We start from the raw sequence: 15,052 nt of genomic DNA on the forward strand, positions 1-15,052 counted from the left end.
TTACTGACTGTGCCTTTATTCAATGAGCAGTGAAAGTTCAGGGCAGGCATGAGTGGTGGAAGTTGTTGTTTACAGAACGGGACGTACTGCTCATAAGAGAATCAGCACATCCAGACGAAGGACGGCAGGCGTTTTTTTGAGAACAAGGCCCTGATGACGTAGAAATGCTCGTTGTTTTGAGTATTCCAGACGTCGCGACGCTCTTCTCCGAGATGGTGAATCCCAGGGGGCTTGATAGGCGCGCCCATGGGAGGAGTCGGCACACCATTATGCGTTGAGAAGATGGCCAATATGAAGAGAGCTAAAGGACTTCAGAAGAGGGCTTCCCAGAGACTCCAACAACACTAATTCGTCCGTTTTTGATGGAGTACACTAAGTTAAATTGTTAATGAAATTAAATCTGCTCTCGTGTGGAAATGTCGGCTTTCCTGTTCATCTTTTCCGTCAAGAAACGAGCGCGCATACATTGTTGGGTGAATGTAGGTTGTGTTTGGTTAATGGAGTCAGATAACTAATTCGAACAATTTGGTAAACGGTATATTTTGATATTAATTCCCAACACTACTCGGTTTCAGTCAGGTGCCCATCTCATTTGTTGGTGTGATGTCTGGTTTAGTATATAAAGCCAAATTGAGTTGCATAAAATAAACAGGACAACTTGTTTTGAATAATACAGTACAGTAGTTATGGTTCTCCTTCCTACCCCTCAAGATGTCCAACCAGATGCCCAAACACATGCCTAAAACACTAAAAGCAATTTGTCCCTTTGAAAGCGGTGAGTACTTACGATTTTTGTTTGACTTAATCTTTTTTGACTGTTTCACTGCTTGAAAATACTGTTTTCTGGCATAGCTTTAAGCCCGGCGTGTTGTTCTATGGTAGCTTTTTAGTGATGAATTTTGTGTCTAAAATGCCAATATGCTTTTGGCTGAAATACCTCCCACAATACCCCTCCCTCTCTTTTTCAGAATCAGAGTACTTTGTGACTTGGTGATACGATACAGTATTTTTTGTAGTGTATAGATTAGGTACAAATCCCAAGGCTTGCAATGATGCTAAACGGGGAAAAAAAACATGATAACCATGGAAAGGAAGCTCGTGATTTTCAACAAATACGAACAAGGCCTACAAATTGCTAACCTCACTAAATTGCACGTCCAAAACCGATTGACGATGGGGACGAATATTATCAAGAAGGTTATAATTTGAATCTGCTGTTTTTTCTCCTTCTTGGATCCACCTGACACTCCACTCTACTAGCTTAACTCTGCTGGAGAAAACAAATATTTATCACAGTGCGACTGCCAAAGGTAAATAAAATTTCATTTTTCCTTTACATGTCGATTTATTTTTCATGATATTTAATCAGGCAGCACGGCGGCGCAGTGGTTAGCGCGTGTGCGGCACAGTTCTGAGGTCATGAGATCGCACCTCCTGTGTGGAGTTTGCATGTTCTCCCTGTGCTTGCAGGGGTTTTTTCCAAGGCACTCCGGTTTCCTCCCACATTCCAAAAACATACATGTTAGGTTATTGTCTGGTCCAAATTGTCCCTAGTTGTGAATGAGCGTGTGGGTTGTCTGTCTCTGTGTGCCCTGTGACTGGCTGGCAACCAGTTCAGGGTGTCCCCTGCCCACTGCCCGAAGACAGCTGGGATTGGCTCCAGCACCACCGCAACCCTAATGAGGATAAGCGGTGCAGATAATGGATGGATGGATATTTAATCATATACACATATATTACATATAATTAGTACTAACGATGTACTTCTCTGTTACTAATGTTGAATATGTATATACAATTTTAATGTTTGTACCTATTAACTAATTACCCCCCCATCCGATAATTTCACCTTAGGATCCTCATCTTAGACCAAATTGATGTCATATCTCTCGTCTCCGGTAGCGGGAATTGTCAGCAGTTCAATTTTTAAACTCACCACTCATATTTCTGAAGGAATCAGCTACGGTTTCGGATGTCCCTCTGGGAGCTCCTGATTTTGCAAGGACCAGCGACGATTCCGAACTAATTCTCTTCATGGCGCTGATGGGGTGATGAGGGGCGGCAGGACTGTCAAACCTTTCCTGGACTGAAGGTATAAAAAAGAAATAAAAAAGAGATTTAATCCATTCATAGTCATGTCAGAACTCACATTAAAAATACTGCGGTATGCACGCAATAAATGTCATTGTTTTTATTTTTATCGTCCTGTATTTGGCTCCATCCAGCTTCCCATCACTATAACAATCTTCCCAGTCACTGCTGGAGAAAACCCTAGAGAATGATGCTGCCACCACCATGATTGACAGTGGGGAAGGTGTTTTAAGGGTGATGTGCAGTGTTGCTATTACGTCAAATGAAACATTTTGCATTGAGCCCCAAAAGTTCAATTTTGGTCTTTTGTGAGCATTTGCATCTCCTTATGAATGCCAAATGGGCCCTTTTATGGTATTCTTTCAGGAAGGGCTTTTGTCTTGCCATTCTCCTTAAAGGTCAGATTTATGCACAGTTTGACAAATAGATGTTTTATGCACAGATTGTCCCACCTCAGCTGTGTATGCCAGGTCATACAATATGACCATGGGCCTCTTGGTTGCTTCTCTGATTAGTTTTCTCTTTGTTTGGGCCAAAAGTTTAGAGGGGACGACCAGGTCTCGGTAGGTTTGCAGTGCTTTTATGCTCTCTTCATTGCTTTATTACTGCCTGCACATTGCTCCGGGAGATGTGGAAATGTTGTGAAATCTCTTTCTTCTTGTATCCCAATCGTGCTTTGAACTTTTCCACAGCTTGCCTTGTGTGTTATTTAGCCTTCATAATGTTATCTGCTCCCCAGTGACTCTTTTCACAGACCTCTGAGCCTAACGCAGTGCAGTTGCATTTAAACTGAGACTAAATGACACATAGGTGTCATTATTAGACATTTAGGTTGACATTGGATCATTTAGAAGCCATCAGGGAATTTCTGGAGTCAGTTGGCTGAGCTGAGAGAGTAGGGGGTATTATTTTTCTCAACACCTACTTTTGAGTTTTTCGTTTCAAATACGACATAAAACGGTGAAGTTATTTCGCAATTGTGTCTCATATGTTATAAAATATTTTGTTTTTTTTTAGCCTTAAGTTTAAAGGCTGAAATGTGTCAATATGACAAAAGGTTCTCGCCAGTAAGTGTTATTAAAAGATAGTTACCTCGCATCGTGCTGGTTCTTGAGACGGAGCTGAGCGATACTTGAGATTGGGCTACAATTTCTGAAAATGAAAATAATATCTAGTGAGATATTTGACAGGTAAAACATAAAAAGTACAAGTATTACCTGACTTCCTGTTTTGTTGTTCCACTGAGCTGATATACTTCTCTGCCTGGGCCTCATTTCCCTAATAGGCAATCATCACAAACAAGAATTGTGTTCAATACATAAATATATACATTGCATTATCTTCTTTTGTATATTAACTTTATTCTTTATTGACCTAGATTATTCTTATATGGAGTTGTGATCAATTTCGCTGAAAAATTGTTTATCTTGTCGCTTAAGCCCAACAGCTGTCGTTTCGTCTATTTGCGTTTGTGCCTTAGCAACGCGACAACTTAACTCTTGTTGACCGTTTATGTTCCAGGGTTTCATCATGTATCGTGATTCCACCCGAAGCATTTTAAGCCCGCTCAGGCTAAAATAAACTTTACCATGAAAAGCTGCTGAGCGGCGGTCGTTTGGGGGTACATTCGTTTTTGGATTTACTTTCATGTTTTGTTCAGTTTTAGCCATTTCATGCCGTGAAAACGTATTTGCTCTCTTCCTAATTTCTGTGTTTTTTTTTTGCATATTCATCATTTACAAAGGTTTCAGGTCTTCAAACCAATTTTAATATCAGACAGAGACAACACAAGGAAATAGAAAATCGATTTGTTTTGTTTCCAGCCATTCAGAAGTGGGCCTGCTGGTGGGTTTCTGATCATTGTCAAGCTGCATGATCCAAAAGCGTTCCGAGTTTGAGGGCATGAACTGATGGCCTGACATTCTCCTTCAGGAACTTCTGGTAGACATCAGCGTTCATGATTACGTCAACCAAAGCAAGTTGTCCTGGTCCTGAGGCAGCAAAGCAGCCACAGATCATGACACTGCCACCACCATGCTTTACAGTCGGCATCATGATCTTTTTGCCATTTTAGATTCAGATGTAAAAGGGCTTCACACCTTCTGAATAGTTCAACTTTTGATTGTCCACAGAATGTTTCTCCAAAAGACTTGAGGATAATCAAGATACTTTTGGTCGAATATGAGATGACTCATTGTGTTCTTTTGACACTGCAGTGGTTTTTGCCAGGGACCTCTCCCATGGAGGCCATTTTTGGCTGGTGTCTTTCTTAAGAAAGAGGCCTGCAGTTTTTTGGATGTTTTTCAAGGTTCTTTTGCAACCTTATGGATGATCCGTACTCTTGGGGAGGTTTGCCACTGTTCCCAGTTTTCTCCATTTATGGACAATGGCACTGACAGTGGTTTGCTGGAGCCCTACAGCCTTGGAATTACCTTTATGACCTTTTCCAGACTGATAGATTTCTATCACTTTTTTTTTTCATTTCCCCTGAAATTTCTTTGGATCGTGGTGTTACCTTAAACGGGAAGTTCATCCTTGAAAACCCTCCAATACGGGAGATATGAAACAATTTTGTAGAGTGGGCGAAAATTCCTCCACATTGTTCTGAAAGACCTATCACCAATTATTATTAACGTTTGATTTCCTTTATCTCTGCCAAAGGTTGCCAAGCTCACTATAAGGTTCAAGGGGTAAGTTTTAGCCACATAGAGCAAGATAGGTTTTGACTTATTTAGTGCCTTAATCAATTGAATCAACATTTCAAAACTGCATTCAGTATTTCCTTGGGATGCCTCTGTGTGGTGTTAAAATTGCTTCGAGTATCTGAAACCTCTGTGAGTGATAAAAATACAAAAACAAAACACATAATTCAGGAAGGGCGCAAACACTTTTTCATGGCCCTGTATGTTACGGTCTTGTCGTCATGGCTCTCTCGATGTTCTTGCCTCAAGTGTGTGAATGTTTTTTAGGCCCATCTTTCTTTCATGCTTTGTTCCGTTAGTGCTGGCGGGTTTTGGTACATTATGTAGTTGTCTCGTTTTGGTTTAATTGGTGGTTTAACATATACTGCATTGTCTTTCTTCCATGTTTTGCTCAGTTACATCTAGTTAGTGTGCCATGGTCTTGTCGCCATGCGCCTCTTGTTCTTTCCACGCTTGGTAATGTTCTTTTTCCTTTCTTGTTTTGTTCCGTAAGAGCTGGTTGGTGTTGGAACATTATCTAGTTGTTCTATCCGCATGTGACTATGTTCCCGTGAATTCTCTTCGATTGTCATTTATTTAATTGAGATAAGATGGAATTCTACCATATCCTATGTCTTCTTATTTTCATGTTTTGTTTATTTAGATAAAAGAAGTGTTCAACATATCCTAATGGATGCTTTCATGTTTGGTTCAGTTAAAGCTAGTTAGTGAGCCAGCAATATATTTCATGGTCTCATCGCCATGGCCCTCTCATTGTTCCATCCACTTTTGGGAAAATTTCTTGGGTCGTCTTCCTTTCCTGTTTTGTTATGTTAGAGCTCCTTGGTAATGTAAAATTATGTATTTGTCTTGCTTTTGTTCAGTTAGTGAGGCATAGTAGTGCATATTCTATGTCCTCTTAAATGTTTTGTTTAGTTACAGCTAGTTGATAAGCCGGCGTTATATTTTATGGTCTCGTTGTCATCGCACTCCCGCTTTTGTTTTGTCCACTTGTGTTGTTACTTGGGTTGTCTTCCTTTCATGTTTTGTTTTGTTAGAGCTGGTGGGTGTTCGGACATTATATATTCTAGTCATGCATATGTTAGCTCCCTGCGTCCTGTTTCCTTTGGGTTTTATTCATTTAGAACAAGTTGGAAATCCACTGTACTTTTCATGTTTTGTTCAGTTAGATCTAAAGAGTTTTTCAACATTGCTTATCAGGGATGTATAGCCGAGCCTGTGTTAGAGTAACATTGATCTCTTCAAATTCTGAAGATCCTAGTAAACTTTGTTGTTCTGTTTCTTTACACTTTCCAATACCGATTCTTTTCTGCAAATACATCCGACTCTAAAAATGTATTTTAAGTGTACATTAAAGAGATCCGTTTCTCGGCCTCTCGTCTCAAGTAGCTGAAACATTCTCTACGTTGACAGCTCAGTAGGGAAGGGGTGCTCCCACAGAGAGACGATATTCGATGCAACTGACCCCAAGTTTTCTTTCAGTTCTTGTGTCCCAATATAGCCCCCAAATGGATGCTCTGCAAAATCATGGGTTAGCTCCTAGGTATATGACCCTGAAGGGCCCCAAGCCAGGCGGGTGGCCAATCTGTCAACTCGCTACCGGGATGAGAGATTATCGCCCCCGGCGAAATCCGTGGCCATTCCGTCTGACACCCGTAATCCTTTTAGAAACTGAGCCTGCTCCACCTCTTTGGACTCAGGACCACATAAACGCAAGTAGGCACCCACTTCAAGGGTAGACCGATATTTATCACAGTGCGACTGCCAATTGGTTGGCCCATTCTCCTAATTTTGTGAACGGGTGCTACAAACGGTTCTATTTATGACTCTTGGGTTATCATGATAACTCCTGATCAAGAAATGAAGCTTCATGAAGCAATGTTTCTTGACTCTTGTAGATGCTAGGGGTGGGACAAAAAAAATCGATTCACGTATACATTGTTATTTTGTTTTTGGCAATTTTTTTAAAATGACGTTTATGCCCAGAATAGATTTTTGTGACATCATATCCGGTAAGTAAAAATGCAGGAAAACAAATGGAATTGGAAAAAGGAGGAAGAAAACGAGGAACAAGAACTAATAATGCATTCCAGAAAAGTGGGAAGTACGAATTCTCCAACTTCTGACCAGGAAAATATCACGATAAAGACACTGGAGGTGAGAGTTCCTAGTTGCAAAATCGTAGAATGAAATATTGATTCCTTCAATCTGAAGGAACTTGGCAAAATGGCAATTCCCATGGACAAACATGGTAAATGGTAAAACATAATTTACTCGATTACAGTGTCTGTTATTGACCTCAGCCGCCGTTTTTCCTCAACAATTTAAGCTCTTGTGAGAAGGCAGGTTTGTTGGAGGTCCAAAATGTCTTTAAATGAGCAAAATAGAGGCTACCATTTCGTGATCAGTCATTTTTGCTGTTTACATTTGCTTGGAACTGCCATGAACCAGAACAGATACAGGACCCAATCGCGTGCCATTCTCACATAAGCCTTTATTTTACGGGAAATGGGGAGTCATGCACGTTAGGCAGTCGGTCTGGCGTGGAAAGACAGGAAGCCAGAGACCCACGAGATCAATAACAAATCCGGATAACGAAAATAAACAGGAGAATCCAGACGGGAACAAACACCGAAGTAACTAACAAACAGGACAAAAACAGACGGGAACAAAACGGCAACCTGAAATTAAACAGTACAAAAATAAACGGGAACAATACCGGACTGGAGATATCACAGGAAAACAGGACTGAGTCAGAAGCCACGTCTTGTGGGGCAGAAGTTAGTTTGACGGGCTGACAACTGAAGCAAGAGAGCGCTGAGTTTTTTATAAACAGAAAGTCAATCTCTCAACGAGCCGCAGCTGGCACCACACGGGCGGGGCCAATTGGGCACCGTGGCAACCGTGACACGCAGGGGCGCGGCCAATTGGGCGCCATGGCAACTCTTTGAGTTTAGACCTGGGTACCATCCGAGTGGGAGAAACCCCACTTTTTTGAAATGCATCATTAGGTCAGCGCCCATAAATTTTAAAGCGAAAGTATGAACACATTTTGGATTTTTTTAAAGTTCCCGGGAAGACGAAGCCAGACATGACCAAAACTGTCGCGGACCCGAATCCCACTGCAGTAACACGATAAACACGACCGCACGTTTTTTGTGCCATCATTCCGATATCAACATTAACCAACCCAAACCAAACGACCCGCAGGGGCATGTCAGCGGACCCTGGATGGATCCCTGAGCAAACATCCGAACAGGGCAAAATTATTTCCAACGTCAATTGCACATTTGTGTGCTGAGACCTGCGCCCATACTGTATGGTGGAAACTGTTGGATTTCCGAATATAGTCTACAATGTTGAGCCGCGTTGTACAGTGGGACCTCGCTACTTCGCGGTTCGACGTTTGCGGCTTCAGAGCTTCGCGGTCTGTAATGGTTAAAAAAAAAAGGGGGGGGGGTTCGCTACTTCGCAGATTTTAACTTTTTGCGGGTGGTTTTGCTCCCCATTAATTGGATCTAAAAAATGATAATAATAAAAAAAAAAAAAAAAAAAAAAAAAAAACGTAGTAAAAAATTTATTTATTTATTTTTTGGGGGGGGAAGGGGCGTCGCTACTTTGCAGATTTTCACTTTTTGCGGGTGGTTTTGCTCCCCATTAATCGGGTCTAAAAAATAATAATAATTAAGAAAAAAAAAAAAAAAAAAACTTTAAAAATTGATTGATTTATTTATTTTATTTTTTTGGGATTTGCAGATTTTCACTTTTTGCGGGAATCCCTCTCGGCCGACGACCCTAGCACAGCGCGCCGTTCTCGTTTCCGGCGCGCGGTTTCAGTGCGGCTTCCGCTTCACCGCCCCCCCCTAACCCCACAGGTCCCCCCAGCTACCCCTTTCCCCCGCGGCCGCCCGTCCGTCGGCCGAAGCCATCGAGGGCCGTGTAGCGCCATGTAGAGCCATCGCGGCCCGGGCGGGAGACGCCGGCCTCCGCGCCGAGCGCCCGACCCGCTCGGCTTGTCGCGGTGTCGTGCGTATCGCGCCCGAAAGTACCCGCGCCGCGGGTTAGGGGCTCGCTCGCGGAAGCGACCGAACGGCACCCGCGGTGCGGCGCAAGTATAAACCCTGTCGTGAATTTGTCTCCGATCGTCCCGGGCGGACGTAAAATCGCCCAGCTGTACGACTCTTAGCTGTGGATCACTCGGCTCGTGCGTCGATGAAGAACGCAGCTAGCTGCGAGAACTAATGTGATTTGCAGCTGCGATTGGCTGGCAACCAGTTCAGGGTGTCCCCTGCCCACTGCCCGGAGATGGCTGGGATGGGCTCCAGCCCCCCCGCGACCCTAATAAGGATAAGCGGTGCAGATAATGAGCTATGAGATTTAAAAAAATATATTTTTTTTTTTGGGAAGGGGCGTAGCTACTTTGCAGATTTTCACTTTTTGCTGGTGGTTTTGGTCCCCATTAACCGGGTCTAAAAAAATAATAATTAAAAAAAAATAATAATAAAAAACTTTTTTTTTTTTTCGAAGGTACGCCGCTACTTCGCGGATTTTCACTTATCGCGGGTGGTTTTGGTCCCCATTAACCGCGATAACCGAGGTCCCACTGTATTAGATACCGTCATGGAAGTTTTTTTCTAAGACTGCCATTTTTGAATCTACAAGAAAGTGAAGCCAGACGTCAAAGAGTAAGCAGAGCTGAACAAATCGCTTCTGGAACTGAATGAAACAGACTGATGTGCAGTGTTAGACCATCATTCATGGTTTATAGTCCCAAAAATGTATGTTTTAAGTTGAACTTGTTTTTTTAGGGGAAACAAAGGCAATCATCAATTATATCTAATCGCAATACTTGTAGAATCGTGATTTTCGAGAATCGTGATATGAAGCGAATCGGCACCTTAGTATCGTGATACAATTGACCAAAGCATGGACCATAGACCCACCCCAGATAGATGCCATGCTTCATTTGAAAAAACATTTATTTATCGTCTATCCCCAGATCAAAAGAACTGTCTAGAACAGTGGTCGGCAACCAGCAAGCAGTGAGGTTGTTCGGTCCCGGGACATCCGGAAAATAAATACAATTGCCATATTTTGCCTATACAGGGTTCCTACAGCTTAAGGCAAGTTACATTTTTTAACGCCTTTTAAAATTCAATTTAAGACCAAGTCGACAAAAAATTCACAATTGAAACAAAGAAACAAATATTTCTTGCGCGTTACCTGGCGCAGCTTCTAGCTATGGTGATTTTTTTTTTTTTTTCCGGACAGCCGGTCCTCATTAAATTTCGACTTTGCCATGATCCGAAGTAAACGTCTCTGTCCAAAGGTGTTCTAAGACGTGCGTCTGCTCTAAAAGGCCAGACTGAAACCACATCACCGTTTTGATACTTCCGTTATTGTGGTCACGCCATGTTGTCATTAAAGTAAGTTGTAGAGTTATTGAAAAAGACAATGGATAAATGTTACTAAATCTTTTTTGTTCAAATAAATATTAATCTTAATTATGTGTTCATATTTTTAAGACTTTCAAAAATTGGATTCAAGACATTTCGATGCCTATTAAGGCCTTGTTTTTAGAAAAACGAATTCAATGACTTTTAAGACTTTTTAAAGATCCGCGGGAACATTGTTATATATTTATTTGTATTCTCACGTTTTTTTCCACCTCCTAAAACACAGGTGTCAAACAGGCGGCCCGCGGGCCAGTTCAATCCCGCTAAGGGATTGAATCCGGCCCGCGAGACAACACTCAGAGAAGCGCAAGAGAAAAACAAGCTGCAGGTTGAAATATGTCAACTTGATGTTACCAAAGCCAGGTGCCTCTCACAAAGACACTGTACTTGTATTTATTTCTCTGTCTCTCTCTCCCACACCTTTTTTCCCACTCTCTGTCTCTGTCTCTTTCACTCTGTGTCTCTCTTTTTCTCTTCCTTTGTTGCTCTTTGTCTCTTTCTGTGTCTTTTTAACTTCTTTTGCTCTAACTTCATTTTTTCCTTTTCTCTCTTTTCTCTTTCTTTCTTCCTACCCTTCGCGCTTTCTTTTCTCTTTTCTCTCTTTCTGTCTTTCTATTTCTCTTTGGATTTCTTTCTTCCTCTCCCTTTCTTTCCCCCTCTCTCATGACTTCTCTTTTTATCTCTTTTGTTTCGCATGCTCTCTCCCTCTCTTTCTTTCTTTGTCCTGGCCTCTCTCTTCTTCTCCCTCCCCTTTTCTCTTATTTCTTTATCTCTCTTTTTATTTCTCTTTAATCTACTAGTCCGGCCCCAGACAGAATGTTTGTTCTATCGTGTGGCCCCCCGTGTTAAAATGAGTTTGACACCCCTGTCCTAAAACAATGTTTTACTGTCGTATAATAAAGTATTTGAGCGATCAATAAATACCACTGACTGGATCGCGACAGTGAGAGCACCAAATCTTGACGACTAGGCCACTAGGATTGTAGATGTCAAAGGCTTTAGACTTTTTCTCATCATCACACTATTCTCTTGGGGCCACGTTGTGCAATGTTGTAATGGAGCAATATGGGAAAAGGTTCAGCCAAAACAATATTCTACAAGTTAGAGAATGTGATGATGAGATCAAAATGTAATGCCTTTTCCTATGTCATTGACAGTCCCTTGCAAAAGTCCTTCGAACGTTCCCACAATTTTATCCAGGACCTGCCTGGTGTGTTCTTTGGTCTTCTTTATGCTGTCTGTTATCCAGGATCTCCTTTCACAGACTTTTGAGTCCATTAGAGAGCAGGTATATTTCACCTGAGACTTAATGACACACAGGTGCACTCTGTTGGTCAGTGTTAGTCATTTAGATCGACATTGGATCATTCAGAAGTCATCAGGGAACTTCTGGAGTGAGTTGGTTGAGCTAGTCAAACAGGGGGCCATTATTTTGTAACACCTACTTTTCAGTTTATTTTAATTAGAAATATAAAATAAAATGTTAAAATCATTTTGTCCCACATGTTATTGATTCTTAGAAAATATTTTCAGTTTGAAGCCTGTATATGATTGGGCAAAACCAGGTCCTGGAGAAGAACACAAGTTAGTGAAGGATCCAAAGACCTCCTTAAATTCTAATGATTTCAGTATTAGTGACCTCTCATTAACTATCCGTTCACGCGATTATATCCTCACAAGCTCACTCCCTTCACCGACCCTACTTTCCACTCGTGGCCCGAGATTTATGGCCACTGGCAAAAGGTCACTACTATTTTTGACTCAAGGCTTGGCACTCCAGAGGGGCCTCGTTGGACCGGTCACGCTCTCTGTATCCGCTTTTAGTTTTGAATCCAATCAAATTTGAGGAATGAGATTGGAGAAATTTTCTTTTTTTTTTTCTGCCCTTCTTCATGGCACTCTACTCACCATAGGACGTCAGTAACAACTTATTTGGCAAGCCCCAAAACGTATAAAATCTAAACTTTTGCTGTAGTAGTGCATGCGTTGAGTTATGTGTCTAAGATGCCTATATGCTATTGGCGGAATTACTTCCCACAATGCCTCTCTTTTTTTCTGAATCTTGTCTGCTTCAAAAAGGCTTTGCAAGCCACCACCACAATATTGTATTTTTTGCAATGTATGTATTCGCTATGCGTCCCAAGGCTTGCAGTGATGTTGAAGGGAGAACTACTAAAGTAGTACTGTAATAGTTCGTCAGTATTTTGTAGCATTCCTATAGTATAATTTCTTGAGTTCTTTCATAGTATCACTGTAGTTATATTTTGTAGTATTTTTTCAGTATTCCTTTAGTATTTATGTGATGGATTTTTTTTGTAATATACTTTAGTAGTATTTCTTATGTATTCAGTTTGTTGTATTTCTGTAGAATTTACGGAGTATTACTGTGGTTGTATTTTTATAGTATTTCTGCAGTATAATGTGAATTTCTACTGCCATTACCTGCAGCTCGTTTGTGCCCAGAATATTCTGTAAATAAAACCTTAGAAGGAAATAATCAACTCCAGCTCTTGTATTGACCGACCTCTCGTCTCACAACCGGGATATAAAGACAAAAAATCTATTTCTCAACAACTTCGAGGACTGCTAAGCGATCTATCAATACTTACATTAATATCCTGGGATCTCCACGGTGGTACAGAACCAGATGTAGCAAGAGCCACCTGGCCCCTTTGGCTCTCCTGCTTCTGAGCCTTCATCTCCATGAGTCCGTTCCTTGGTTCCTCTGTCGGACCCCTGGTGGCTGAGTCCTTGTTCAATTGCACCCCAGCCAGAGACTCCACCAGGCGGCTGAGGGCCTCCAGTTTGGAACGGATCTGCAGGTTCTCCTCCCGGAGTCGGCCTACCGCTTCGGCGAGGGGCCCGCTGGAGGCGCTCATTTCCTCCACGCGCTGCTCGATACGTTGCTTGAAGGCGCTCACGTCCATGTGGACTTCCCTTACCGCCGCCTGTAAGGTGGCGTTGAAGTCCAGCAGGGCCTCCCCGATTATTTCTTCGGTACCTTTGGTGCCGTGATCCATTGTTGTCTACAATCAGGATAAAACCCAAGGGAAGTTCTCGCACTTGAGTTCTCTTCTTTACCACTGGAAACATTCACCAGCCATTCTAATCCAGCTAGGACAATTTCACAAGCAAGGTGATTAAAGTCCCATCAAAGATCTTGGACTCATGGGTATTCTCAAATCCTTCAAACTTGATCTTCTCTGTTCTTCTAGTGGAAAATCTGCACATAAATACACGTGGTTGACAGGAGGTCAGGCAATCGGATCAGGTTTTATAAATCAGACAAACCTTAGAAAAGGGTACGGTTCTTGTCCCATCCACTTCCAGAATTTGCTGGTGAGTTTTCCTCTGCCTAGACACTTAACGTGCCATCTGTGTTTGAGCGCAACAGGTTTGGCTATGTATTTTTAGGACGTAAAGGGGGTGGGGGATCAGTGTGGTGAGGGGGTTTAGGAGGGGCTTCTATTATTCAGATTTTGGGCCTTGAGCAATAAGACACATGGATAAATTTATAACAGTAGTTATACTTACATCCAGTGATGAAAATAGGGACATTTTCCACTATTTTCTTCCCGATTGTGATATATTTCAAAGGTACACCACCGTTTAAGGTGTCTTTAAAAATTTGAAATTAGATTATTTTCTTATTATGTTTGCGAAACTGGTAGCCGTTTTTGGGGGTCCTCAAGCCCCCCTTAATTCAACCCAAGCGCCCCCAAAAATTATAGCAAAAAAATCTCTTTGATGAAGGACAGGATAGTCTTCATATGATGAAAAACGCTAGATTAAAAAAAAAAAAGGAAAACAAAATGAAAATATGAGTAATACTCAACTACCTTGAAAACATTCAGTCTTTTGGATTGGTAGGACTGCTCTCGACCACCTATACCCCCCTTCATGCTGTTCGTGTCACTTGCTACGGCCATGCAACTTAGCGAGGGTAGCGATTCATGTGCCTTTTTGGTATTTCTTGATAAAGTTCCTTTTCTGGTCATTATGTTTTCCTCGCCTCTTTACCATCACTGCATGTCTCAGGACCCATAGCTAGAAAAAAATATAGTATTGTATCACTGACTCGCAAAGTATTTTACAAGGCAGACTAGATTTTGAACTGAATGAGGGGGAAGGCATTGTGGGAGGTAATTCAGTCGTTAGCATGTAAACATTTTCACAATACCGTGAGGCAAACCAATAGCATTTTATATGACGTCGACCAATAAGCATCTTATAGACTTATAGGCACTCTGTCGTATGAAACAAAGCGTAACTTGAATTTTCAACATTTTTGAGCTTGTGAACTAATTGGTTTTTGATGTGGGATAGAGAGCAAAATGCTGGTAAGAGGGGTCAAAAAACAGTGAAACTGTCTTAAAACATGGTTGCGTATCCCAGTGGTGTACTGTACTGTCATTGGGGTTTTAGAATTACTTTGGCAACAAGTTTATTTATCCCCAATATTATGCAGGAGTATTCTAATCAATCAAATGTACCATGCATAATGGGGAAATGCTTTTACATTATTGGGTTATTCTAAATAAGTGTGAAGCACATTGTAAAGCGCTTTTGGAGGTCTTCAGTGACACGAAAAGCGCTATATAAATGCAGCCCATTTACCATTTACTTGCAGCAGGCTGTGGAGGCCCCGGTGTATTATGGGGAGAGTATTTTATACACTGGTTACGTTAATCTATTTTAACACCCAATACCATGACTTTGTTATCATCAACAGATATTAGTCCTCATTTTAGCTGCATTGAGTCTTAGTACCGGTAAACGAGTTCCTGCTAACCACAAAGTGTA

At 41.6% G+C, this 15,052-nt stretch overlaps 1 protein-coding gene across 1 annotated transcript in view; it reads right to left on the bottom strand.

The window, feature by feature from the left end:
* Positions 1 to 14,696, bottom strand: part of LOC148349211 (uncharacterized) — a 28,095-nt gene extending 13,399 nt beyond the window's left edge. Inside the window, exons 1-5 of the mRNA XM_088321109.1 lie at positions 13,541 to 14,696; positions 12,859 to 13,472; positions 3,309 to 3,369; positions 3,184 to 3,243; positions 1,937 to 2,086 (exon numbers count right to left, since the gene is read on the bottom strand). Of these exons, the coding sequence (XP_088177235.1) occupies positions 1,937 to 2,086; positions 3,184 to 3,243; positions 3,309 to 3,369; positions 12,859 to 13,269 (682 nt within the window). The 5' untranslated portion in view covers positions 13,270 to 13,472; positions 13,541 to 14,696. The remainder of the gene's footprint in view (positions 1 to 1,936; positions 2,087 to 3,183; positions 3,244 to 3,308; positions 3,370 to 12,858; positions 13,473 to 13,540) is intronic.
* Positions 14,697 to 15,052: the final 356 nt, after the last annotated feature.

The sequence above is a fragment of the Urocampus carinirostris genome, chromosome 17, assembly GCF_059441175.1.
Source record: "Urocampus carinirostris isolate Australia breed hairy pipefish chromosome 17, RoL_Ucar_1.0, whole genome shotgun sequence".
NCBI lineage: Eukaryota > Metazoa > Chordata > Actinopteri > Syngnathiformes > Syngnathidae > Urocampus > Urocampus carinirostris.